Source organism: Neltuma alba, unplaced genomic scaffold, assembly GCF_004799145.2.
Source record: "Neltuma alba isolate B1F8T4 unplaced genomic scaffold, ASM479914v2 tig00007320_pilon, whole genome shotgun sequence".
Classification (NCBI taxonomy): Eukaryota; Viridiplantae; Streptophyta; class Magnoliopsida; order Fabales; family Fabaceae; genus Neltuma; species Neltuma alba.
In genome coordinates, this window is record NW_021634750.1 from 9,795 (window position 1) to 35,830 (window position 26,036).

General features: G+C 40.3%; 2 protein-coding genes across 2 annotated transcripts; one reads left to right on the forward strand and one right to left on the reverse strand.

Annotated features, from left to right (window-relative positions):
* Positions 1-52: 52 nt before the first annotated feature.
* LOC114752293 (protein PARTING DANCERS) lies at positions 53-9,627 on the reverse strand. Its single transcript, XM_028941027.1, has 9 exons — positions 9,590-9,627; positions 3,562-3,651; positions 2,288-2,412; positions 2,118-2,206; positions 1,947-2,042; positions 1,244-1,338; positions 1,108-1,148; positions 932-1,015; positions 53-709 (listed from the first exon to the last, which is right to left on the reverse strand). The coding sequence occupies exons 1-9, from the start codon at positions 9,618-9,620 to the stop codon at positions 560-562; spliced, it is 801 nt and encodes a 266-aa protein (XP_028796860.1). The 5' UTR covers positions 9,621-9,627; the 3' UTR covers positions 53-559.
* A 24-nt stretch (positions 9,628-9,651) lies between these two features.
* Positions 9,652-25,698, forward strand: LOC114752295 (uncharacterized). The gene is made up of 7 exons (XM_028941029.1): positions 9,652-9,753; positions 22,440-22,534; positions 23,042-23,171; positions 24,500-24,613; positions 24,731-24,784; positions 25,215-25,261; positions 25,627-25,698. The coding sequence occupies exons 2-7, from the start codon at positions 22,442-22,444 to the stop codon at positions 25,696-25,698; spliced, it is 510 nt and encodes a 169-aa protein (XP_028796862.1). The 5' UTR covers positions 9,652-9,753; positions 22,440-22,441.
* Positions 25,699-26,036: the final 338 nt, after the last annotated feature.

The following is a 26,036-nucleotide window of genomic DNA, read 5'->3' on the forward strand; positions in this document are numbered from 1 at the left end:
TTTGTATTGATTTATTGTTAACAATTATTTATTGATAATTACAAAACCCTCATCTTCTTCCCTGATTTCCCTTGACGAAATTTCCCATCACCCCTGCCTAATGAAGCAAATATCGTATTAATAGAATTTCCTCCCCCTCTCCTTTAAAAGTAAGCGGTTTGGAAGAATCATTAAAATCTCTCCAATATCCACCATCCACTCCATCAAACTGAACACTGTACGAGACAAGCCCAAGCAAAATTTCGTCCAACCAACAAACCTCAAATTACGACTTAAGAAACTACGAAGAGCTGCATAGTCACAAGAGGCAAAACGTTATGAACAGATGCTATTTTGCTCATGATTCATGTCAGCCAACAAGTGGAAGGCTGGAATTATGATCTGCAAAAGTCTATGGATATTTGAGTTGACTGATGACGACCGCGTGACCCTTCCTACATATAAACAGTGCCGACAGTCAATTATTATATATTAATGGGGTGAAAAACACTGGCTGATCACCCAAAAGCTAAAAGCGAAAAACAAAAAAACACTAACACTAACTTTAAGCCCGTAGTTATTAGTTGATTTTGGGACTGGAGTAAAATGTTGGGTCCCTAAAAAACCTGGAAATAATCTCGGCCTTGTCAGTTGAAAGATCCGTGTTCTCTAGAATTTGCTCTTTTGATGCTTTGGCAATTGCTTGGACAGAACCAATGGCTTGACAAAGCTGAATCGAGCGACCAGAATAAGAAATAGGAAAACAACTGAAGGTCTAATCTATGACTAAGTACGATTTAATCAGTGATAACATAACCTTGTCTCCTGGTTGCGAATATCGGTTTCAAAAAGAAAGCAATCTGTGATTTTTGCACCATCCTAAGCAAGTTCGATAACTCTACTTAACCAAGAGTCCTGCGCTTTAGCAAAGTGGGATAAGTTAGATATTTACCGCATTTGCATCATGACTGTCAATGCCGGGAATTGATGTAATCACTTTAAGGTATTGGTCCATTCCTTGTACTAATTGCCTCCTCTTCATGAACAAACAGAAGAGTCAGACATCAGCTGATAGCCTGATAGTTACGGACTTCCGTTAAGTAAATGAGTCGGGCAAGTGCAACTGACCTCAGCCTTCAATTTTTCTATAATTTTCTGCTGCTTGCACACTGCACTCCGTTTGCCATGCATGAAATAAGAAATAAGAAATACAAATATAAATTGGATCAACACACCGTGATTAGTTCCGGTAATGAGATCAAACCTCCCAAAGCATGAGCTACTTTGACCATCTTTTCAAAGCCCATCTCCAAGTCTTGAACTGGCACAAAAGTTGGCTTGGCAATCACCATATCGAATCTTCAAATTCCCACCAGCCATCCCATGATAGTTATATCATAATTAGGAGCTTGTTTGGTTTAACACTGCCTGGTTTTTTCATATTAAAAAAATACTGTTTGATTTTACTTCCATGTCCCCCCCTTCTGGGATAAAGCCTCATTTACCCTCTAAGACCACGCCAGGATTTGGTAAAAGTGTACTCCTTTATTTTGCCGGTAAATTTTAAAATTTAAAAATTAAAAAATTAATATGTAATTATAATTATTTTAATTTTAATTTTAGAATAATTTTTTAAAAATATAATTTAATAATTATTATTTATATTCGTTGTATTTCGAATTAAAAAATTTAACATCAAAATATAAAATCTAACCAAATCTCTCTAACAATCCTCAAAGTGTAACTATCATATCATATCCTTTTTGGTAATCACATATCCAAAAATAGTTAAAATATATAGAATCAGAACAAAATTATTTCTACCAAAATCACTTATTTGGGGGGAAAAAAAATCTCCAGATAGAAATCGCATTTAGCCAGACTTTTTTAAAATCACGTTTATTCAAATGGACACTAAAGCCATAGTAAAACCATGGTCAATTGTAGCAATATATTTCGGAACTCACTTGAAGTATGCTCGAAAAAATGATTCAATTTGCTCCTTCTCTGGGAGGATGATGACGACATAAAAACGTGCGAATTGCATCTTGAGTTTCTGAATTCTGCATGGGAAATCAGACATGTAGCTCTAAACTCTCACGGAGAAGTAAAAACTCCAAGTTTTGCAGTCTCATCACCTGCTGAAGATTGGAGACGCGTTGTTTTGATCCCAACTTGTCACAAAAATGAAGGCAACAGACAAACCGCCACAATTGAAAATAAAGTCCTACAGGAAAACTCCTCAAATTTCAGGGATGAACCAGTGTTGAAACAAGGGGGAGAAACTCAACAAAGAATTGGCCGTTACCGGGGCAATTGGGACAAAATTAAGGCGAAAAGAATTTGCGCTGAGGAAAGTGGAGATAAAATTGATGGAAGATGGGTGCTGTTCCTCTTTCCAAGTGTTTCTCATCAAACAGACTCCAATGCTACCTGCAGTAAGATTAACGATGGACATATGAAAAATGCTCGAATCAATATTTGAACTCTGAAGCATTCTGTAGAGCTTTAAAATTAAAAAATTTAATGAATATCAGCATCAATCTACCGCTGTAGAGGACAGGGTGAAGACAACTTCAGTTAAGGATCGGAGCGTATGTGATATGCATCAAAAGCATCAGGGTGAAAAAAGGGCTAAGCAGAAGAGGTAGTTTCATATTACACCATGAAGACAATGAACAAATCCATGAATGCATACAAATGAATAGCAAGAATCCCATTCCGTTTCCCTCATTTTAGTAAGGAAAGCACTCCGTTGAAAGTTGGAAGCACAGGATCTTCAGTAAAGATGATTTGAATTGTAATCTTAATCCTAATAAACAGAATGCATGCAACCAAGAAATTACACACTGTTCACCTTTCGCATTTATTTTCCTTCCAAGTTCGAAGGAAGTACAGATAAACTTCATTCCGGAAAAGAGACAAGCTAAAACACTTTATAAAAATTTTTTGAAAGCAACCTTGATCAATCTGGAAATGATAAGAAGTTCTGCGTCTTGTTTTTCTAAACCAACTGACGGAGAATAGATGCATTGTCATTTACCTGTTATGTAAAAGGTTTCAATTCAAAATCATGTAGTTAATGGTTATTATAGTGTCCAGTTTTTCTTTTTTAATTTCTATTACTCTTATGTGCTGGGCAACTCTCCCACTCGTTCCCGTGCGTGTACATGATTGTTCGCGAATATCCGAGAGAGAGAGAGTGCCTCTATTTTGGACAGACTGAGACCCAAATTTTTGGTGTTTTAACATTGCTAAGTGGTAATCTTGTGTGTCTGTCTACACACACACACACACACACACATATATATATATTGCAAATCTCAGGTAAGTGCTATAAACTCTGTCACTAAACATGACAGGATGCAGGTCCCTCAGGAATTAACCCCATCCAAACACACATACGTAGTCATGATCTTAGTTTAGCCAAAGAGAAAGTTTAAAAGCAACAGATTCAGAACAATCAGAAGTCAAATAAAGATGAAGAGCAAAGAGCGGCAAACAGCTTTATGACTCTTTCAATCTTCGGGGCCAGAAAATAAGTGGATTAATAATCTTTCCTTTGTTAAAAGAGACATATACCGGATTGTGTCATATGGGGCGGTGTTGCAATAGTTGAAGCTTTGTAGCTAAATTGCAAATCCTTCATATCCGTATGCAAATCGTAGAGACCTGAAAGACAGCTGAAAAGTGAGAACTAACCATAGGCGGACCTACATTACACTTGCCCATTGTTTGGTTGAATTTTTTTTTTTGGAGGGAAAGTGAGGTTTGGGGGAGGAAAAGCGCGTTTGGTTCAGTCCCCTTTGCTCTCCCCCGAAAATGGGCGAGAGAAATGGCTTCTTGTGAAGATGGCGGTGATGGAGGTAAAGAGACTGGTGAAGATGGCGGAGGTCATGCTGGGAACCAGGGGCCGGATCAGAACAAGGGGCCTATGCCTTTTGTCTTTGGTAGTGGAGGGATAGGAGAGGGAATAAAGAGGAGCAAAATGCCTATCAATGAAGATCGGAGAAACAACTCCTCGTCATATAAGGAAAAGCTTCTCTCCCTAGGTTGTGGGGGATACCTTGTGAATCATGATGGGAATGAAGACATCGTAAATGGGTGGAAGGGCTTCTATGCAAAAATGAATGCTGAGGCTAACTCGAGTAAAAGAAAGGAAGATTCAGATGGGGAGGAAATTGAAGACCATGCAGGGAAGCAGAAATACCCAGTGCTTTCTGTGTCGACCGAACAATACACGGCGTGGTGCCAACCTTGGATGAATTCGCTGATAATTAAGCTCCTGGGTATACAAGTTCCAAGACATATTCTCATTGATAGAGTAAGACGAATGTGGAAACCGCAACACCCAATGAAGGTTACTCCGCTCAGTAATGATTATTACATCATTTCATTCACTAGTAGGGAAGACCGAGATTTTGCGTTTCAGGAGGGACCTTGGATGATTGATGATCATTATTTGCTGGTGCAACGGTGGAGGCCTAATTTTAACCCGTGGAAGGCTGATACCCAGAGACGCATTGCGGCTTGGATTCGAATACCAGACCTTCCGATGGAATTCTATAATGTGGAATCGTTGGGGATTATTGGAAACATGGTGGGACGTACAATTAAAGTGGACAGGTCCACATCCATATATGATAAGGGAGGCTTTGCCCGGATATGCGTGGAAATTGACTTGCAAAAACCCTTATTGCCTGCCTTCACGGCCTGGGGAGAAGATCGACAGATAGTATATGAAGGGCTCCATCAGGTCTGTTTTCATTGTGGGAGATACGGTCATGAACAACACGGCTGTCCTGAGATTATCACTTCCCCAGATGAGGGAGGCTCTTTGTCGGATGAAGCAAACAAGAAAGAGAGCGAGCAAGTAACGTCTTCTGGGGATCAGGCTGCTCGGAAGGATAGCCCGCCTGGATTGGAACAACGATCCGTGAGGAACACCGTGACGGCGACGACCACCAACCACTTAGGGCCGCAGATGCTAGTGAAACGAGATTTTCGGAGGGGAGTTATTGGAGCGGATAAAAAGGGATTTGCAATGGGAAATAACGCAAAAAATCAGCACAGGATAATAGCAAAGGATGAGCCGAAGATAGAGACGAAATCTGTGGGATCCCCAACGGATAAAAGTGACAAAGTCGCACATGTGGGACCTACGTTGAAAAGGAATTTTGGGAAAGATATTATTAATTCTGCTACTTGGGTTAAGGTGGGCTCAAAACGAAAGACTAATGAGAAGCCCAAGTCACGAGGTAAAGAAAATAGGCTCAACTCGAAAGTGAATCATGGGCTGGAGCTAAAAGACAAACCCAGCACCTCTACCAACTCTTTCGCGCTGCTTCAAAGGGAACCACCCGATCAGGAACCAATGACACTTCATCTAGAAAAGAACTCGTGTGGGCAAAGCTCAGATTGCATGGACATCATGCAAACCCCTGAATCGACTCAACTTAGTGCAAAGGATATGCCGCACGTGGGTGGAAACGACGAGTCAAACCCCAATAACACCATACGAGCTCGAATAGCGGCGGTGCAACAATGAGGATGACGTTGGATAATGTCCAGGTGCTAGACACGAAAGTAGCACAGAACTCCCCTTTAGTTTCTTTATGAATTTCATGATTTGGAATTCAAGAGGGACAGGTGCGAAGACATTTCCGAACCTGGTCCAGGATCTGAAGAATCACTATCAGCTTGACTTTCTTGCGCTAGTCGAAACTCGTTCTGATACAATCACCACTGAGAAACGAATTCACCGTCTTGGCTTCCAAGCATTTACTTTTATTGAGTCTGAAGGTTATAGTGGTGGGATCTGGTGCCTATGGAATGCTGGGATACGCAGAGTGGAGGTCCTCCAAAGACACCGACAATTCATACACTTGAAATTAGAAAACAGCCGTCATGAAGTTTGGGTTATGACTATTATCTATGCTTGTCCTAATATTATGGCAAGACGCAGCCTCTGGAGTGAATTGCAACGACTTGAAAGCGCCACACAGGCCCCATGGATTCTTGGGGGTGACTTCAATGCAACGTTATTTGCGTCTGAAAGGAAGTCTTCTGCTATTAACAAAATCTCGGCTGATCGAGACTTCTATATTTGGTACGAAGATAGCAGTGTGGAGGATTTGGGCTTCAGTGGGCCACAATTTACTTGGAAACGAGGAACCACAGAAGCTCGCTTGGATCGTTACTTAGCTAATGATGACTGGTGTCGACTTTTCCCTCATGCAAAGGTAACCCATCTCCCTTGCTATAAATCTGACCATCGCCCCATTCTACTTCGTCTTGATCTGTGTAGGGAACAACCTCAGCGACCGTTCCGCTTCATTGCGTCATGGGTATTACATGATAGTTTAATGATTTTGTTAAAGAAGCATGGAAGAATGAGATGGATTGGAAGCTAATATCACACAATTCACCGAAGCTTGTAGAGGGTGGAATAGAGATGTATTTGGGCATATCCAAGGGCGGAAAACTAAACTATTGAAAAGACTTGATGGGGTGAATAAGGCTCTTGCTCGTGGCTCTAACACAAGCTATTATGAGGAACTACAAACTGAGCTCTGGAAGGAACTTGAAGGCGTCCTTGCTCAAGAGTCCCTTTTGTGGGCTCAAAAAGCGAGACTAGATTGGAATATATATGGAGACAGGAACACCAAGCTTTTTCATTGTTATGCCAACGGACGGAGAAAGGCCAACCGAATAGATGCTATTTGCCTTGAAGAGGGCAATTGGTGCTATAATATTAAAGAAATTAAACAAGAGGCAACGTTGTTTTTCGCCTCCCTTTTCAAAGAAGACAACATGATTAGAGAAAGTATCTCTTGCGGAATTTCCTACCCGGCCGTGGATGATGTATATCTGAGATGTTGTGCCCGAGATGTTGAGGACGATGAAATAAAAAATGCTTTATTTAGTATGGGGCCCCTAAAATCTCCAGGACCAGATGGATTTAATGCGTTATTCTTTCAACATCAGTGGGATACTGTCGGCCCTATGTTCTTAAGGTTTGTCAAGAGTCTTTTTGCAAACCCCCAATCTATTGAAGAGGTGAACGGAACGCTGATTGTACTTATCCCTAAAAAAGATCCACCTGAGAACTTCAGAGACCTCCGCCCTATAAGCCTATGCAATGTGGTCTATAAGGTGGTGACGAAGATACTAGCAAATAGATTGAAAAATTTTATGCATCAAATCATCTCCCCTAATCAGTGTGGATTTGTCCCGGGGCGTCACAGTTCTGATAATATTATTATTGCACAGGAGGTCATTCATTCTATGCGCACCATGCGTGGGAAGAAAGGTTTTTTGGCAATTAAGATTGATCTGGAAAAAGCTTATGACCGAGTTAATTGGAATTTCATGAAGAATTGCTTGACTGAATTGAATTTACCAGAACATTTTATGGAAGTTATTAAGTCGTGTGTTACCACGGCTGACTTACAACTCCTTTGGAATGGAAGCAAAGCGGAGTCCTTCAAATCTTCTAGAGGAGTACGTCAAGGAGACCCAATCTCCCCTTACTTATTCGTCATTTGTATGGAGAAATTAGCTCATATGATTCAAGAAAGGGTGGAGCGGGGAGAGTGGAAACCAATCAGGCTTACAAAAAATGGCCCCCCACTTTCTCACTTATTCTTTGCGGATGATATCCTTCTGTTTGCGGAAGCTTCTCTACAACAAGCTGAACTGATAAATAATTGTCTCCAATCTTTCTGCTGGAGTTCAGGTCTAAAGGTCAATCTCGCTAAAACCCACATATGCTTCTCTTCTAACATCAATCATACGAGGTGCTCTGAGATTAGCAGGTCCTTGGGATTTACTCAAACATCTAATCTGGGTAAATATTTGGGTGTCCCCTTGCATCCACAAAAAGGCCACCAAGGAGACTTTTCAAGCAACTGTGGACAAGGTCAAAGAGAGATTATCCAAATGGAAAGTTAATTCCATCTCGTTAGCAGGGCGATCAACACTGATTTCCTCCGTGACTGCCGCTATCCCCAACTATGTCATGCAAACACTACACTGCTGCCCTCTCAGTTTGTGAAACTCTTGATAAACTTAATCGAGGATTTCTGTGGGGGAGTACACCTGACAAGAGGAAGACTTCCTTGGTCGCCTGGGATTCAGTCTGTAGAAGTAAGACAAGTGGTGGCCTAGGACTGAGGCATGCCACCCTCCAGAACCACGCAATGCTCATGAAACTAGGATGGAAACTCGCGAAATGTCGTGACGATCTATGGGTTAAAATCGTTCGTGATAAGTATAGATGTGGAAATGACCTAATGCCAACCATTGACTATAAGCGGAGGGGATCGAACATCTGGTCGGGCATCAAGAAGATATGGGATAAGGTTGAGGAAGGTATTGACAGTACTGCGAGGAATCCTAGCATACGATGGAAGTGGGAGCGTAGTGGTAATTTCACTGTGAAATCCGCTTATGATCAATTGAGCCGAAGTGATGCAACGAGTGATGCTTCTTGGGGGCGAATATGGAAACTACGAATACCCCAACGGTGCAGAACTTTTACTTGGCTAGCATCTCGTAAAGCTCTCCTCACGAATGCAGCTCGGAAGAAACGAGGACTGAGTAATGATGACAGGTGCCCAGTTTGTAAGAAGGAGGTGGAAGACCTGCTACACGTGCTGCGAGAGTGCAATGACACGCGAGCGCTTTGGAAAAAACTAGTTCACCCTACTGCATGGAAGAAGTTCTGTACGTTAGATTTTCCTGATTGGGTCCGGTGGAATATTACTAGAAAAGACGGAAAAACATGGAGTGGGGGAGCCTATTCTCTGTATTGTGTTGGTGGATATGGCGACGCCGTAACCTGATCATCTTTGAAGGGAAAAAGCTTCATAATGATGTACTCATAGCGAACGCTTCAGCAATAGTAATGGGCATACGTGAGATGCAGGTTCTTTTGAAGGGGCTTGCAACGTGGAGCTGTTACAACAAACCAGGAGTGCAACGTGGAGCTGTTACAACAAACTGGAAACCACCTGAAGCTAGTTGGATCAAGGTAAATGTAGATGGTGCCTTTTCTCACTCGATGCACTCTAATGCTTGTGGAGGGTTATTACGAAATGAAAAGGGCGAGTTCCTCAAAGGCTTTGTCTGTCGGATGGACAATGGAGATGCTCTTTCGGCTGAGTTGTGGAGCTGTCTGCATGGACTCAAAGTTGCATGGGATGACGGACATCGAAGAATTATCTTAGAATCAGATGCCTCGACTGTAATAGAGCTCTTATCTACTGAACCCAGGAGAGCCATGCGGACTATACCTCATCTGTGCGATTAAGTCCCTCATGGATAGAAATTGGGAGGTTCGACTATCACACACACCTCGAGCATGCAACGCTGCGGCTGATCACCTGGCGAAGCTCGGTCTAGGAGGTTTGCTGGGATTTCACATGGTTTATGAACCACATCGTGTACTGGCTGAACTTTTGGAAACAGATTGCTCTCTTAACAACGGCAATCACGTAGGTGTTAGCTAAGGTCTCCTTTTGTTATCAAAAAAAAAAATGGGCGAGAGAAAATATTCTCCGATCGTGACAAAATTATCCATGCCATATTTTTAATATTCCAGTGTTACCCTTCAGTCTTTGAAAACCCCTTTCGATCATTCTCGTCACCCGCGGCTGTGCTTGGTCGCATTTCCTCCTCCAGTCGTCTCGTCACGGGCGTCCCCTGGTTCTGCAGCTGCCTCCATCGCCTGGCTCTGTCACTCACTCTGGTCGCCGTATTCGGTCCATCCAGGTGAGTGTCTGAGTTCGTTCTCTGGATCCGATCATTCTTGTGTTCTTGATTCTTGTTCTTCATCTGGGCTAAATCATCCTTTTTTGGTCCATTCTTGTTCTTCTAATCTACATGACAGCATCTGTCCATTCTTCAGTACCAGTCCTTCATTCTTGTTCTTCATTTGTTCACTCTCTGCATGCCAATAATCCTGTTCTCTTCAAACCGTGCCTTCCTTTCCTTCCATTAAAATCCCTCCCTTCCCTCCCTCGGCCGAACCAAACACTATTGAAACCTTTGAAATATGCGGAGTTAATATCATGCCCTTTTAACTTCTGTTCCAGGATTTAACGAAGATGCCTTAGTAAGCCAACTGATTTAGGCGACTCCTCCAAGCTACTGAAGAATGACAATGATAACACTCTTGCGATTTATGATCTTCCAATTGATTAAAATGAAAACAAAAAAGCAAAGCAGGAGAGCGACGGCGTCCGACGCAGGGTTGACAACCTCGCAGGAACAGATGGTGCGGGGAACTAATTCAAATATAGATTCAAAGCTTGGATTGAACAAATCAATATCACCGCATTTTGGGAGAAGATAAAGCCCAAGGGTTCGTACCTTCTTCAATAGTTATCTGAGGATAACCACGTAGGACTGATAACGGTGGAAGGCGTCCGACGGCGAGCTCGACCAAGTGAAGAATGCTTGTTCGTCGACGAAGAAATTGAATTTGCTGCTGCTGCTGGGTACAGTGGCGTTGGCGGCAATTATGTCTCTGGCGAAGGGCGGGGTGTCTAGTGGCATAGGCTGTTGGTGATGAAGTGAAGTCGGGACTTCTGCTCCGCAGAAGTTTAAATTTTTATGGGAAAAACATCCGCGCACGAATGCCCGCGTGTGAATATTTGAAAAATCGGATGTTCATTAATATAATGATGATTTTGATGAATCATACTGATTGGCTATTTTACTGCCTTCTTAAAATTTACTTTTAGGCTAATTTGTCTTTTTGTGAGGATATTTTAGTTTTTTTAAATATAATTTTGGGGAAAATTGCAAATAAAGACCCCCCAATATATAAAATAGCAATCAGGGACCCCCAATTTGAGAAATTGCTGCAGAGGACCCGGTCCCAATTTGCAATTATGAAATGTAAGGAAAATGGCTGAAATGCCCCTCACTCATCATGACTGTTAATGAAGGCAGAGACCAGGATTTGGGTGGCGGGAGAGCTGGTGGAGTAGGATGAGCCGAACGAATATGTGCGATATTGGGATCTTCGAACATTGGCAATAATGCGACTAACTTACTGAGTAAACCCTTCTTGTATTGTTCCCTGTAAGAGTTACACATCGTCACATTCTCCATCTTCATCTCTGCTGTGTGGGTGAGTAGGCTGGAGGAAGGGAGGGAATGGGAGGTGTAGTTGAAGATGAAAGATATGACAATGTAGGAGGTTGTGGTTAGTTGGAGGTGGGATATTTTTGTTTTCGTAGTCTGAACGGTCATCTGTCATTTGTAGTGCACGGTGCTGGTTGCGATGGGGAAGGGGTCAGAGTGTAGTGGTTTGGCAGAGTGTAGGTTGGATAATGGCCGTTAGTTTGACCGTGAACGTTGAGGTGTTGCCGCGGAATGAGGGAATGACGATACCATGATTTTCGGTGTTGAAGTCGTCAAGCCCTAAAGTGAAGTTGTGAAGCCCTAAAGTGAAGTTGTGAAGGCCTAAAGTGATGTTGGGAAGACAGGAGGTCACGGGTTTTTAATTTGGTATGTAAATGGTTGAGTCGATGGAATAAATGAGTAAATATTTATTAGTGAAGCTAACGTACTGACTAAACGTAAATTTTTGCTGCAGATTAGTATGAAAAATGGATTTCAATAACCGAAGAAGCTGTGGGAAGGAGTTGTTCTGTTACGTGCACATTGGTGGACATTTTGAAGCAAATGGTGAAGGGATAGTTAAATATATTGGAGGGAGTGTAAGGGTAACCAGTATAAAAGAATGGATAACAGTAGACGAGTTGTGTGGAATAATTTCACAGTGGATAGGCAATGATGGTGGTGGATATGAGATTAAGTATAAAGTTAAATTTGATGAGAGTACATTGATTGATCTTTGTGATGATGGTGATATCAGCAACTTGTTTAGATATAATGACAGCAGTGGTCATGTGTATGTAGGAGGGAAAGGGAATGATAGGGAACGTAGAGCAAGGAATGATCCAGACGTGTAAGTGGTTATGTTTTCCAATTGAATCTTGTTATTTACTAATATATTGTTGGTAATTCGTATAGAAATATTGTAATGAAGCTAATGGTGCTGCAGTCCTAAATTGTAATTAGTAAATGCAAGCATGTTATTGAACATAGTGGACATGTCATTTCCATTTGTAAACTTGTGTTTTAGAAATGCAGACTTGTTATTAGACATAAGCAGAGATTTCCATATGTAGACTTGTAATTCAACGTATTGAAGTTATAATTATCATATACGGACTTGTTATTTAGATCTGTAGATGTTATTTTACTAACCAGTAGTTTCTATATGGAAACTTGTTATATGAGTAACTCAAGTTGTAATTACCTCTTACGGACTTGTTAATTGAGCAAGGAATTGTTTGTAGATGTAGACTTGTTATTTTAGTTAGTAAAGTTGTAATAACCATATGCGGACTTGTTATTTAGATATGTAGACATGTTATTTTATTCAAACCTGTCGTTTGAATATAGCTGTCCTAACTTGGTATTATGGTGGCAGGAGTGAGAATTTATTTGGACTTTCACAAGATATGAATACATTTGAAACGACCATTGGTGATGAACATGAGCCAGTGAATGTTGAGAATGGAGTTGAATGCCTAACTTTTGAAGGAGGCGGATCAAGTCAGAGAAGCAAGTGTAGTGGTTCAGAGAGTCAGGGAAGACTGACGGGCGAGATGAATTGTACGAAATGGGCAGGAGTGTTTGTAGGAGTGGGCCAATATGTTCCACATGCTGTTGCTTTTAGGGAAGCTGTGTACAGGTTCAGTATTGCAGAGAAGTTTGCAGCAAGATATATCAGGAATAGTAAGGAGAAGATGAATGTGAGGTGTAAAGTAGAAGGGTGTCCTTGGAAGATATGTGCAAATGCTGTTGGAAAGAACAGTCATCTATTACGTGTGACTACATTTTGCAATAAGCACATTCATTCAGCCCAAGACAATTTGATTGTGACTTATGGTGGGAGTGCTGCGTTGACATCATCAGTAATAGTTGAAGAGATAAGGGACCATGCTGAAAAACGGCCCACTGAGATAAGGAAGATGTTGGAGAGGGAGTATGGTGTGAGGCTTACATATTGTCAGGCATATAGAGCAAAGGAAAAGGCAATGGAAGAAATACATGGGAAACCGGAACAGTCCTATATGTTAATACCATGGTTATGTGAAAGGTTGAAGGAAACTGATGACAAAACGGTTGCTGAATGGGCCTCCATTGGTAATAGATTTGAGCGTGTGTTCATTGCATACGGTGCATGTGTTGAGGGTTTTTTGAACGGTGCAAGGCCTATATTATATGTTGATGGTACTCATTTAAGTGGTCCATATAAGGGGACATTACTGTCAGCTTCGGCATATGATGCGGATAATGAGATGTTGCCGTTTGCAATAGCAGTGGTGAAGGGAGAGAATCTTGATGACTGGACGTGGTTTTTTCACAAGATTAAACAAATTGTTGGTTCAATGCAACTGACTATTGTGTCAGATAGACATAATTCTATAATTGGTGCTGTGCAAGCAATATTTGGGGGTGAAAGGCATGCATACTGTTATAGGCATGTGAAGGAGAACTTTAGCTCTGAATATATGAAAGTAAACAGAGGTCGGAGAAGGACAAGTGAAAATTCAAAGGAAGATGCATTAAAGGTACTGGATAAAGTGGCTTATGCAAGACTTGCGGATGAGTTTGATCATGCGCTGGATGATCTCAGAACCATGTCTCATGAGTTATATGAGTGGGTTATCAATCAAGGTGATGTGGATAGGTGGGCATTGAGCAAGTTCCCATATAGAAGGTGGGACAACATAACAACTAATTTAGCTGAATCTTTTAATGCTTGGATGGTAAGGGAGAGGAAGCATAACGTGGCCCAAATGATCCATGAGCACCGGGAGAAAGTAGCAAGAAAGATGCATGCATCATATGCAGCAATGACTAAGTGGAGTAATTGCGTTGGGCCAAAAATAGAGGCAAAAGTATTGGAGCATGTGTATTTCGGTAGGTACATGCACTGTGAGAATTATGGAGGGGGAAGAATATGCGTGCACACATCACGTGGAGACCAAAGAGTGGACCTTGGCCTACACAAATGTAGCTGTGGAACTTGGCAAATGTTAGGGATTCCATGCTCACATGCTTGTGCAGCCATTAAGACCATAGGGGGAAACGTTTATGATTATGTTGAAGAGTGTTACAAACGTTCATCCCAAGAAAAAATCTATGCCCGGAGCATGGTTCCAGTGGTGACAATTGATATGCCTCACCTGAATGACTATACGTTTGAGAATCTTACTGCTCAACCCTTGCTTTTACCCCCAGTCACTGCTAGGCCTTCTGGAAGACCAAGAAGAAATAGAAAGGAATCACAATTCCACAACAAAAAAATATATCATTGCACTAGATGTCTTCATCCTGGACATACAAAGAGGACATGCAAAAATCCTAACCCAAGTTGACTTCCACTTACAAATGGGACAACTAATTTTTTTGGCACATATAGGGTTCATCCTTCTTAATTTTTTTGGGAGCAGGATGTTAGTAGATGTGCACATATATTTTTTGTTACTTCTATGTTTGGGACAAAGGGACATTAAGTGGAAGATGTAAGTTAATGTGCACTTGTCATTGAATGTTGTAAAGAACTTGTTGCTGTCAAAGAAATCAGAACTTGTCACTTCTTGTTATTTTGCATAGTTAAGTTGTCATTTGCTTTTGTGCACTTGTAATTTCATGTTCATCAGAAGTGGTTGCTGTCAGAAATGTGTAATTCCGTGTTTATCAGAAGTGGTTGCTGTCAGAAAACGAAATGTGTCAAAACCTTATAGGAACTTGTCATTTGGCATAGTAAAGTTGTCATTTGGCAATATGAAGTTGTCATTCCGTGTTTATCAGAAGTGGTTGCTGTCAGAAAACGAAATGTGTCAAAACCTTATAGGAACTTGTCATTTGGCATAGTAAAGTTGTCATTTGGCAATATGAAGTTGTCATTCCGTGTTTATCAGAAGTGGTTGCTGTCAGAAAACGAAATGTGTCAAAACCATATAGGAACTTGTCATGTGCCATAGTAAAGTTGTCATTTGGCAATATGAAGTTGTCATTCCGTGTTTATCAGAAGTGGTTGCTGTCAGAAAACGAAATGTGTCAAAACCATATAGGAACTTGTCATGTGCCATAGTAAAGTTGTCATTTGGCAATATGAAGTTGTCATTCCGTGTTTATCAGAAGTGGTTGCTGTCAGAAAACGAAATGTGTCAAAACCTTAGGAACTTGTCATGTGCCATAGTAAAGTTGTCATTTGGCAATATGAAGTTGTCATTCCGTGTTTATCAGAAGTGGTTGCTGTCAGAAAACGAAATGTGTCAAAACCATATAGGAACTTGTCATGTGCCATAGTAAAGTTGTCATTTGGCAATATGAAGTTGTCATTCCGTGTTTATCAGAAGTGGTTGCTGTCAGAAAACGAAATGTGTCAAAACCTATAGGAACTTGTCATTTGGCATAGTAAAGTTGTCATTTGGCAATATGAAGTTGTCATTCCGTGTTTATCAGAAGTGGTTGCTGTCAGAAAACGAAATGTGTCAAAACCATATAGGAACTTGTCATTGCCATAGTAAAGTTGTCATTTGGCAATATGAAGTTGTCATTCCGTGTTTATCAGAAGTGGTTGCTGTCAGAAAACGAAATGTGTCAAAACCATATAGGAACTTGTCATTTGGCATAGTAAAGTTGTCATTTGGCAATATGAAGTTGTCATTCCGTGTTTATCAGAAGTGGTTGCTGTCAGAAAACGAAATGTGTCAAAACCATATAGGAACTTGTCATTTGGCATAGTAAAGTTGTCATTTGGCAATATGAAGTTGTCATTCCGTGTTTATCAGAAGTGGTTGCTGTCAGAAAACGAAATGTGTCAAAACCATATAGGAACTTGTCATGTGCCATAGTAAAGTTGTCATTTGGCAATATGAAGTTGTCATTCCGTGTTTATCAGAAGTGGTTGCTGTCAGAAATGTGCAATGTAATCATTGTCTTCAAAAGTATGAAAATGTATTAAAACCTTCTGGGAAATTGTCATTTTCCATAATAAACTTGTCATTTCCCTTTCTGAAGTTGTAACCTTGCGTTTACCAGTAGTGAAAATCCAGTCGTTTCATGAAAACATTATTCGAACTTGTAACTTTCGCTAGTGAACTTGTCACTTTCCTTAGTGAACTTGTCATTCCGTGATTATCATAAGTGGGAATCCACTCATCTCAACGGAAAATCTCGGTTTCACGAAAACCTTATGGGAACTTGTAAGTTTCACTAGTCAACTTGTCAATTTCGTTAGTGAACCTGTCATTCTGTGATTGTCATAAGTGGAATTCCACTAATTGGAATAGAAATTTTCCCTTACATGAAAACATCTTGGGAACCAGTGATTTGGCATTGTCAACTTGTCATTTTCCTTTGTCAACCTCTCATTCCGTGAATCAATGTGCAAATTTAGCCACCTTTAATACAGAATCACAAATTTGTATGAAAACCTTTTCACAAGTTGTCATTGGCCATAATGAACTTGTCGTTACCTGTACTAAACTGGTCATTGGCCATTTGGCCTGACTAAAGGGAAATTTGTCATTCCAAATATAAGTGCTGTTATACCATCAATCCAAGCATATCATAACCATTACAATAATTGGCATACAATTTCAACAAATGAATCAATTGACAAAGTTAGTAAAAGTCACAGCCTAATTTAAATGCTCTCTATAAAGACGTTCTCCTCTTCTTGGTCATTCGGCCCTTCTCTGGTTGTGAGATAAGATCATACACATTCTGACGGCATTCATTGTCATCATGGTTCACCAGCCACCACATCAGCTCGCGCCGAAAAGAGGACACATCAGCCTGCACAGCAAGTTTACCACCAAACAAGTCACACGTGGTCACTCTTGATTGCACAATAAATAAGGTAATGTCAATACCTCGGTATATTCAAGGGAAACATCAGGCTCCCATTTCTTGAGCCATATGAGCACATGCACACCACAGTCCCTCCTGCCCACAACACCACCCTAACAGTTTCAGCTCCTCAAACCAACACAGCCAAATAACATATCACATGAGTAGGGTGTATACACTCACAAATTTTTCTGCTGTGGTACATCAGGCCAGACAATTTCCAAGTTATCACTAAAATCTGGTCTGACCATGTGAAGTATGTCTTCAAACCGATCCCTCTGCACATATGCCATATTCATCAAAAGGATAACAATATAAAACTGTCATTTCCCTATCTAACATGCACAGGTCAGTAACATCTTACACATCCGGTGATGGCCATTTCTTGGGGGTCATATGTGGCTGCCTTCTTCTGCTTGGAGGTGGTCTTCTTACGCTGTAAACTTGCTCGCATGGAATCAAGGACATTAAACTTCTGGGTCTTTGGTTCGAATGCAAAACAGAACCAATGCTCCCCAACTAGAGCAGGACCCAGAATCAAGTCACAGTCACCTATGTTGTAGCCAACATAATGCGGAAGTATTTGTCGTGCATGCTGGTTAGGATCCCAACGAGCTGGATCACGGGTCATTATGGCCTGTGAAATGCAGAAAACCAAGTTCTTATTCACTGTAACACACTTTATTCTGTCATTTTCATTTCCAATCTTGTAAATCAACAAAGCCTATTAGTAATACAGAAACATCACCATGAAGTCTGCATCAAATATATGCCTCTTAACTCGGCCTTCAACTGCCTGCTGCTCTTGCACCAAAGCCTTACAGACCAACGACATCACTCGGTTACTCACCCTGTTATTTCCACCAAGCGAATGCAGCAATCGTCGGGGGATGTCTTCATCAAACATTCTGATCAAAGGACTGAAACATATTCAAGTGAGTTACTAGATGTGTTATGTTAACATGTAGTCAACAAATAAGATCACATAAGCAAAGATTTTCACTTACATCTCACCCTCATCACCTTTGACAGCTCGGCTGACTAAGTTGAACAAAATATCCTTGGGCTCCATAGGCCTCTTCACTCTTGATTGTGCCTTCAACTCCAACCAAGGAGACTTGATCTTGCTGAACCGAACCCTAGTAGATCTCCTTAGTTGTTGTGCCTCCACAGATACAGGTTCTGGATCAGGCCCAACATATTCAACAATGGCCAGGGGGGATACCTCCATCGGTGAGTGACCTTCTGCCTCATCACCTTCAATGGTGGGTGACACTTCCCTAGGGGGACTGGCTGCAGGTATGTCACCCTCATCACCTTCAATGGTGGGTGACACTTCCCTAGGGGGACTGGCTGCAGGTATGTCACCCTCTGCATCACCCTTGTATTCCCTCTCCCCTTCGCTCCTGTCATCACCATCCCCTTGACCCTCTTCCTCCATCTCTTCATTGTCGCTGTCATTCTCTGTGTCGCCCTTCCCATGACTGTCTCCATCTTCACTGCTTACTTCATCCTTCTCCTTTTCCTCAGTTATGTCATCATTGTTGCGCCTCTCCTCCTCATCATCTTCAGAGTCACTTCTATTTGTAGGCACTGTCTCAACCCGAGCCTTTCCTCTTGATTTACCCTTCCCACCATCTCCCTGTCTTGGGATTTGCACCTTCACCAACTCCTCATCCACCATTTTCATTAGCATCTTTTGCCCTTCCTCTATCCTCTTCATTAGGCGCTCACGTAACTTCTTCAGCTCCTGCATGTAAAAGACATTAATCAAGTAAGTATATACAACAACAAGTTCACTATGGAAAATGACACCTTCACTATGACATATTGACAAGTTCAGTAAACCAGATTACAATTCAGGTATGGCAGATCACAAGTTCATTATATAGAATTACAAGTTTAGTAAACAAAATCACAACTTAGATATGGCAGATCACAAGTTTATTGTACCGAATGACAACCTCAGTAAACCAGATTACAATTCAGGTATGGCAGATCACAAGTTCATTATACAGAATTACAAGTTCAATAAACAAAATAACAACTTAGGTATGGCAGATCACAAGTTTATTATACCGAATGACAACCTCAGTAAACCAGATTACAATTCAGGTATGGCAGATCACAAGTTCATTATACAGAATTACAAGTTCAGTAAATCATATCACAACTCACGTATGGCAAATGACAAGTTCATTATACCGAATGACAAGTTCAGTAAACCATATCACAACTCACGTATCGCAGATGACAAGTTCATTATACCGAATGACAAGTTCAATATACAAAATCACAAGTCAGTCTACCTATTGATAAGTTCAATATGGCCAATCACAGCATAAGTATTGCGAATAACAACTTAAGTTTGCCAAATTACAACTTAACAATGACAAAGCTCTATGTCACTATAGCAAATCAGAACTTCAGTATAGGAAATGACAACAATACTATGGCAGATAACAAGTTCAGGTTACGAAATAAAAACTTTAGTTTACCAATTATACCACATACCGGGTCCAAAAACTCTACAATTATCCTCTCTTCTTTCCCTGTCACAGCTTCACTGCCTTTTCCTCCATACATAATTCCCCTAACACTCTTCCTCTCCTTGCTGGCCAATTCTTTTATTTTCTCATCAGTCCAGTATTCAATTGCAGTAGTGGACTCTCGGCCAACAGGCGTGTTTAGGTTAAAATTCTCACCAAAAAAAAGCTGCAAGCCAGCCACATATATACAACATTAACGTTATGCACATCGGTAATCAAATGCAAACACAATGACAAATAAAATAGTCATACCAGAAGTAAGTATATGCAGCCACCAACAGTGCTACTCCCCTGCCCTTCATTGCCCCGCCTGTACCCTTTGACATAGTCTCCCATTTCTTTCCAGAGGTCCTTTATAATATAGGTAGCCCAATCATACTTTCCAAAGTCATCCATTGTGCAGCGCATGACTCTAACCAACTTCTCACTCACTTCTGAGCTTGAATTCGGACATAGAAAAGTACCCAGGGTGTATAGCACAAATAAAAACTCGAATCTGTGATCCTCCTCCCCTGAAACAATGTCGTTTAGTATTTTGCTGAATGACACTTTCCGATATTCATTTCTCAACTCCTGATACGTAGCATCACTCTCATCAACTTTAGTTTTCACCTCCTCCCCACCGTGACGGATTCCTAGCAGTTGCTCAACATCTTCTGCTCCTATTTCCTCTGATTTGCCCCTGATTGTAAATTGATGCGTTGGCGGGTCATATGATCTCAGCATGGTCACAATGAGATCACGGGGTAGTCTCTTTAATCCAACCTTCAACAGCCTCCCGAAGCCCATCCTCTCAACCCTCTCCCTTAAGTCTTCATTATTGTTCACAAAGTGCAGTAATTTTCTTAATCCCTTCAGGGACACCCGGGTTAGAAATGATGGGACATGTTTCTTTTTCTCCTCTTCTCCCTTTTGTGCCCTTCTTTTCTTCACCTCCTCGGTGTACCTCATCTTCTCTTCAGCGGCCAGAGCTTTCCATGCATTTGACGCAGCATCTCTTTTTTGTTTGGCTGTCATGTCAGGGTCAGCTATTGTGGCCATAAACTCACTTCTGAATAACACCCAACCGTTGTGTGCCTTTTTTGATCCAGAGGCTCCTTCTGATGCCATCTTCCTCTTCCTGCAAAATATTCAACATACAATCCTTCACAACCACATTTACTAACTAACTATCACCTCTGTTAACAACCTATTCTGTAACCAACAGCCTTCTTACATCACCACCATTTACTTCTTATTTCGAAACATGAACTTGTAATTTCATATAAGCAAGTTGTTAATTTCTCAAAGTAAACTTGTTAGTCTCAACTACTTCTCATGCTTGTTATTTCTCATCATTAACTTGTCATTTATAATTATCAACTAGTTATTTTACATTATAAAGTTCTCCATTTGTCATAATCGCCTTTCTTATTCCCAACTTCTTATTGTCATTTTTAAACTTGTCATTTCCTATTGTTAACTTGTTAGGAACCCATGGCAACCTTCTTATTCCCAACTGCTCAATAACTTGTTATTCATTATATTCAACTTGTTATTTTCTATTACCAACTTGTCAATTACACATTCTTATTTTGCATTATCAACTTGTCAATCCCCCTACTTCAATTTTGTCATTTTAAACGACACTATCACTTCAACATCTCTTCAGATCAATTAATAGTTAACCAATTCAATTTGCCCTTTACCCATTCAAGTGTCGTCATTTCCCAAACTAATCTTGTCATCCTCCTAACTGATCTTCTAATTCCCTTCCCACCCAAACCCATTCGCCCATCTTCTTCCACAGATAACCATTTTTCGCCAATCAGTCACAGCATATTCAACAGAAAAAACATATATATACGTTCCTGCCCTAAACGCATTCCCTTCCCTCTCGTTAATGTATCACACAGGCAGCAACGAACACAAACAAACTAAAGCTTGAAACTTACCACCAGATTTTGTCGCCAAATGCCGCTGTTAACTTTGATAGCCACACACGACTGTCACGATGCCTCTACCTCCTCCCTTGCCTTTGATGATGTCGATAGATCACTATTCCAGCACGACTCCGTTCTCCTCTCCCACAGCAAATACACTCTTCTCTCACACAATACTCCTATCGCCGCAAAATGGAAACAAACTCTTGCGCACAAATAAACAGAGCACACCGCAAAGAATGGCCGACGGGATATACAAAGGAAGTTACCGCGCGTTTTGGGGGGGAGGAGAGCGCGGACAGGTTTTTTTCTTTTCAAATGAGTGAGGGGCATTTCAGCCATTTTCCTTACATTTCATAATTGCAAATTGGGACCGGGTCCTCTGCAGCAATTTCTCAAATTGGGGGTCCCTGATTGCCATTTTATATATTGGGGGGTCTTTATTTGCAATTTCCCCTATAATTTTTTTAATTATGATATTTAATTTGATATATATTTGATATATTCTCCGGCCCACTGCGCCTCTCCCTCCTCTCGGGCCGATTTGTGCGCAATCAGTTGGTAAGTGCTTGGGTAGTTGGGTTGAAATCGTGGTCTCGTCGCGGTCTGTTGCCCGTGAGATCGTGTTCCTAACTGATCTCGTCTGCTCGCTGGGCATACCCTGCGTCTTGTGTCCATTTGTCTGGGTTGCTTCCGTTTCCCATCTGATATGTAGGCTACCTGTTTGTCTTAACTTCTCGACAAGTCATGTGCTACTTGTAGATAAGCTAGTGATTCTAACTATTTCCAGTCTCATAATATATGCTAGTTGACACTTATTTTTTTTTTTAGTTTCTTTATATATCGTTCATATTTTCTTTAATATGAGTATGATTAAGAGTAAATTAAGCCATGGGTGTAAATATTTTGTAACATGTGATTAACCAATGCTGCTCTATCATAAATACTTGCATACCCTTTTTTGGTCAGAGTGCACCTTCTTTTTCATCCATAGATGGACACAATATATTAGTAGTTTGGTAATGCATTTGTGCAGAAATGGCATACAGAGGACGAGGACGGGGACGGGGTTATGGAGTTTGGGGCAGCCCTTCATTTTCCAAACCTGAGGCATTTGTGCTTTTTCCTGAGGTAATTTGACCTATCTTTGAGACATTGACTATTCAGGTTTTCTTTCATTATCAAAGGCCAAGAATTTTAGCAGAAACTGAACTTAATAAATAAGGCGGACTTTATTAAATCTGGATTCTGGTGTGTCCTTGACTAAACAAGCATATTAGTGCAGATGACAGTTAACCTTAACTGGGCCTGGCTGATTGGGCAGGGATGGATATTGTAACCAATAGTTTGACAGTGTGTGCTTTTGGTCATTTATGTATTTTTTGACTTGTTGATTGAAATCTCGACAATTATGATGAACTCAGTTTATACTTAACAAGTCATTCCAATGGCAGTAGACAAAAACCAAAAATTAAAACAAAACTCTAGTCTCTTCTTCCAGTCCTGTGTTTTATTATGGATTGAATATGTTATGGAGTAATACTGTTAAAAGTTGTGGGAATATTTATTTATACTGTCATCAATTGTTAGAACTAATAACTTACATGACTGTTCATCACTGTACTCATGAAACTGCAGGATGTTGTCTTGCCTGATGGTAAAGTGGATGATATCGATGCCAGCATGAAAAGGTTGCTTAACTGGAATAACAAGTTGAAGAATTACTGGAAAGCCTCTCCTTACTTTCTGGAGGACACTAACTTAAAGAGTAAGCATTAAAATTCCTTTTAGACAGTTTATGTATCATAGGAAGTCAATTATCAGTTAGATATGTAAAAGCCATGTTGACGACGATGACAAGCCTTATCCCATTATGGGGTCGGTTATATGGATCGTACGACGTCATTGTGTTCTATTAACAACCAAGTTTTTAGATAGATTGTTAACTAAAAAGTCTCGTTCAATGATCTCATTGAGCATTTTTCTCGGTCTTCCTTTGTCTCTTTTCAAAAGACTCTGAACTGTCTGATATACTTTTTCCACATTGCACCTCCGATGGTCTTTTCTGCATGTGCTCAAACTGTCTCAAACTATGTTCAACTATTTTTTCTTCGATAGGTGTCACATCTACTCTTGTTCTGATATTTTCATTTCGAATCTTATCTTTTTTTGTATGACCACATATCCCATCTCAACATTCTCATTTCTGTTACCCCAACTTTATGCTCTTGTTTTCCCTTTTGAGCCCAACATTCACTACCATGTAATAGAGCTGGTCTTATAGTAATCCAATAGAATTTTCCCTTATGCTTTGCAAGTACTTTCTTATCGCAAATAACTCTAATAGCATTTCTCCACTTTAACCACCCAGCTTGTATTCTATGAGAAATGTCTTCATTAATTTCACCATCCTTATGTGTAATGAATTGTAGATATTTGAACTTTGACAATGTACCCTAATTGAAGTGAGAGGTGGTAGGTGACTAAAGCACCAGATTTCAGGTTGTGGACGTCTTCCAGAGTTCTCTTGCCTGAACTTTGCACTCTTGTTGCACCATAACTGTGGCACTCGCTTGACAAACTATGCTTATGCAGACTATTCTCGTGTCAAATTCTTGAAATGAATTTTAATTTCTTACACATATAGGGCAAATGCAGGATGCCTCTCAAGCAGAACTGATTCTTCATTTTATAGATATAGAAGCAGTAAGCCAAGTAAATATAGTCTTACAACAGGAGAGTGAGAAGTGAGGCTAGATGCTTTGGACTTAGGGTTTACCATCTCTTCTGTCTGTATTGTATCTATCAGAACCTAAATTGCATTCCATTGTGATGTATAAGATAAATTCTTTTACCTAAGGAAGTGAATTAGTGCCACATATCGCATCAGATGGGGTTAAAGAGGTCTTGATATGTAATCGGGTTAGAGGTGCAACCAGATAGACCGGACATAGAGTTTTCAAAACATATTTATTGTCTATCGCATATTTGCTCCGTATTTGGCTCCAAAGATATGAAAATTTCCTTCCTCAACTGTGCGCTAGCTTTTTGTGCTAAGCTTCATTTGCACTATTCTAATATCTGTCCAAATGTCAGAGAGGAAAAGGTTAGACGTGGAAAGATTTTCTGACAGGCAAAAGGCTGTGTTTACTCGTGATTCTCTATCACAAGTTTTAGAGTTCAAAGATTTTCCCAAAGAGTTGATTCAAGGTGCGTGCAATGGAATACAAGACAATAGTCATATTTTAAATTCCACAAATATATTATGCTTTTGTTTTAACCTTTTTTTTGACAAAGATTCTCCAAATCTCCATATGGTATTTTCAGGTACGACACGACGTATACCAAAGCGGAAAAGTTTCCGGTGGAACCCAGAGTCAGGTTTGATGATTTCACATGCCTTTTTTATTTGTTAAATTTGTCAGTTTTGTGCTAATTTGAGCCTGGTATTCAGTTTAATGTTTGGCTCCGAAGTTAACCTTTAAAGTGCAAATAGATCTCTCCCTCTTAAAAAATCTTTTTGAAACTTCTGTTGCCAGTTATATCCCATAGATCATTGGTTCATTCTGATAATAAACAGTATATTTTCATGGCTATTTTTCCATTAAAGATGCAACAAGATTACATGAATGTTGGAAAGCTTCACCTGCTGCCAAAATTGGTTTCTATTGAATGGATTTTGTCACATTGTGAAGGACTTGCATTGGTGTGAACTTTAGTTTTGAGGCATATCCTTCTTAACTCATGATAGAATTATACGATACAGACTTGTGATATTGCACAAGACTTATTTAAGATGTTTGTGTGACAGATTTGAAGACGCTAGATTTATTTGAACAACTTGAGAAAAAGGCTCAGGTAAAATACCTCTGCCTAAAATATCATGCCATCATTTTTCCATGGTAACATTACAGTGGTCACACTTCTGGTCCAACTTTCCTGGATTCCTTAATTTGGCATCAGTGGAGTCTATACTACTGGGAGGTGGTTTTGTAGTTTTCTGAATACTTTTTCTAATATAATTTTGGTTTAATAAATGAAGGGGGACGGTTCACCGTGAAATGTAAACTTAGCTGAGTAATGTTCCGTTGACCACTATTGTAAGAATTAGCGGGTCTCATTAATGTAATATTATATTTTGCATTTTTAGATATGGATAGTATAGGCTACTTGCACTCATGTAATGGTTCCCAAATCATTTGTCAACGTTCTTTTTCCTGCAGGGCCAGGAAGGTAAAGGTGAGAAAGAAAGAAAGAAGGGGAAGATGAAGATGAAGATGAAAATGCAGAAATGAGGAGGTTGAGGAAGAACTTAGCGATGACGACTATAATCAGGTTCCACAATGCCTTCAACTGTGATGTCATAATTTTCTTACATGTTATCTTATTGACTCACTCAAAATTAGTCCGCTCTCTTGTTGCAAAAGTCATTCATCAGCAGTCACCTCAAACCCCCCATTCTCTTCTATATTGATCCTTGGGGTGACTTCTTGTTCCTTTCCATTAATTCACGGGCAGTATAAACTTGAAGTTTTTAACAATTATATGAGAGTGCTTGGCACTAATAGCATGTGTTTTACAATTTTCCTAATATGATATACGAGAGGCTTAACAACTTCCAGTAGTCTGTGGT

Excerpts from the sequence above, each read along its gene's own strand:
- LOC114752293 (XM_028941027.1), bottom strand. The coding sequence starts at position 9,620 with ATGATCGAAAGGGGTTTTCAAAGACTGAAGG. Across the intron at positions 2,413-3,561 it reads GCCCCATATGACACAATCCG|GTAGCATTGGAGTCTGTTTG; the intron begins GTATATGTCTCT and ends ATCTTACTGCAG. Across the intron at positions 1,016-1,107 it reads TAGAAAAATTGAAGGCTGAG|AGGAGGCAATTAGTACAAGG; the intron begins GTCAGTTGCACT and ends TTGTTCATGAAG.
- LOC114752295 (XM_028941029.1), top strand. The coding sequence starts at position 22,442 with ATGGCATACAGAGGACGAGGACGGGGACGGGGTTATGGAGTTTGGGGC. Across the intron at positions 22,535-23,041 it reads CATTTGTGCTTTTTCCTGAG|GATGTTGTCTTGCCTGATGG; the intron begins GTAATTTGACCT and ends ATGAAACTGCAG. Across the intron at positions 24,614-24,730 it reads TCCCAAAGAGTTGATTCAAG|GTACGACACGACGTATACCA; the intron begins GTGCGTGCAATG and ends TGGTATTTTCAG.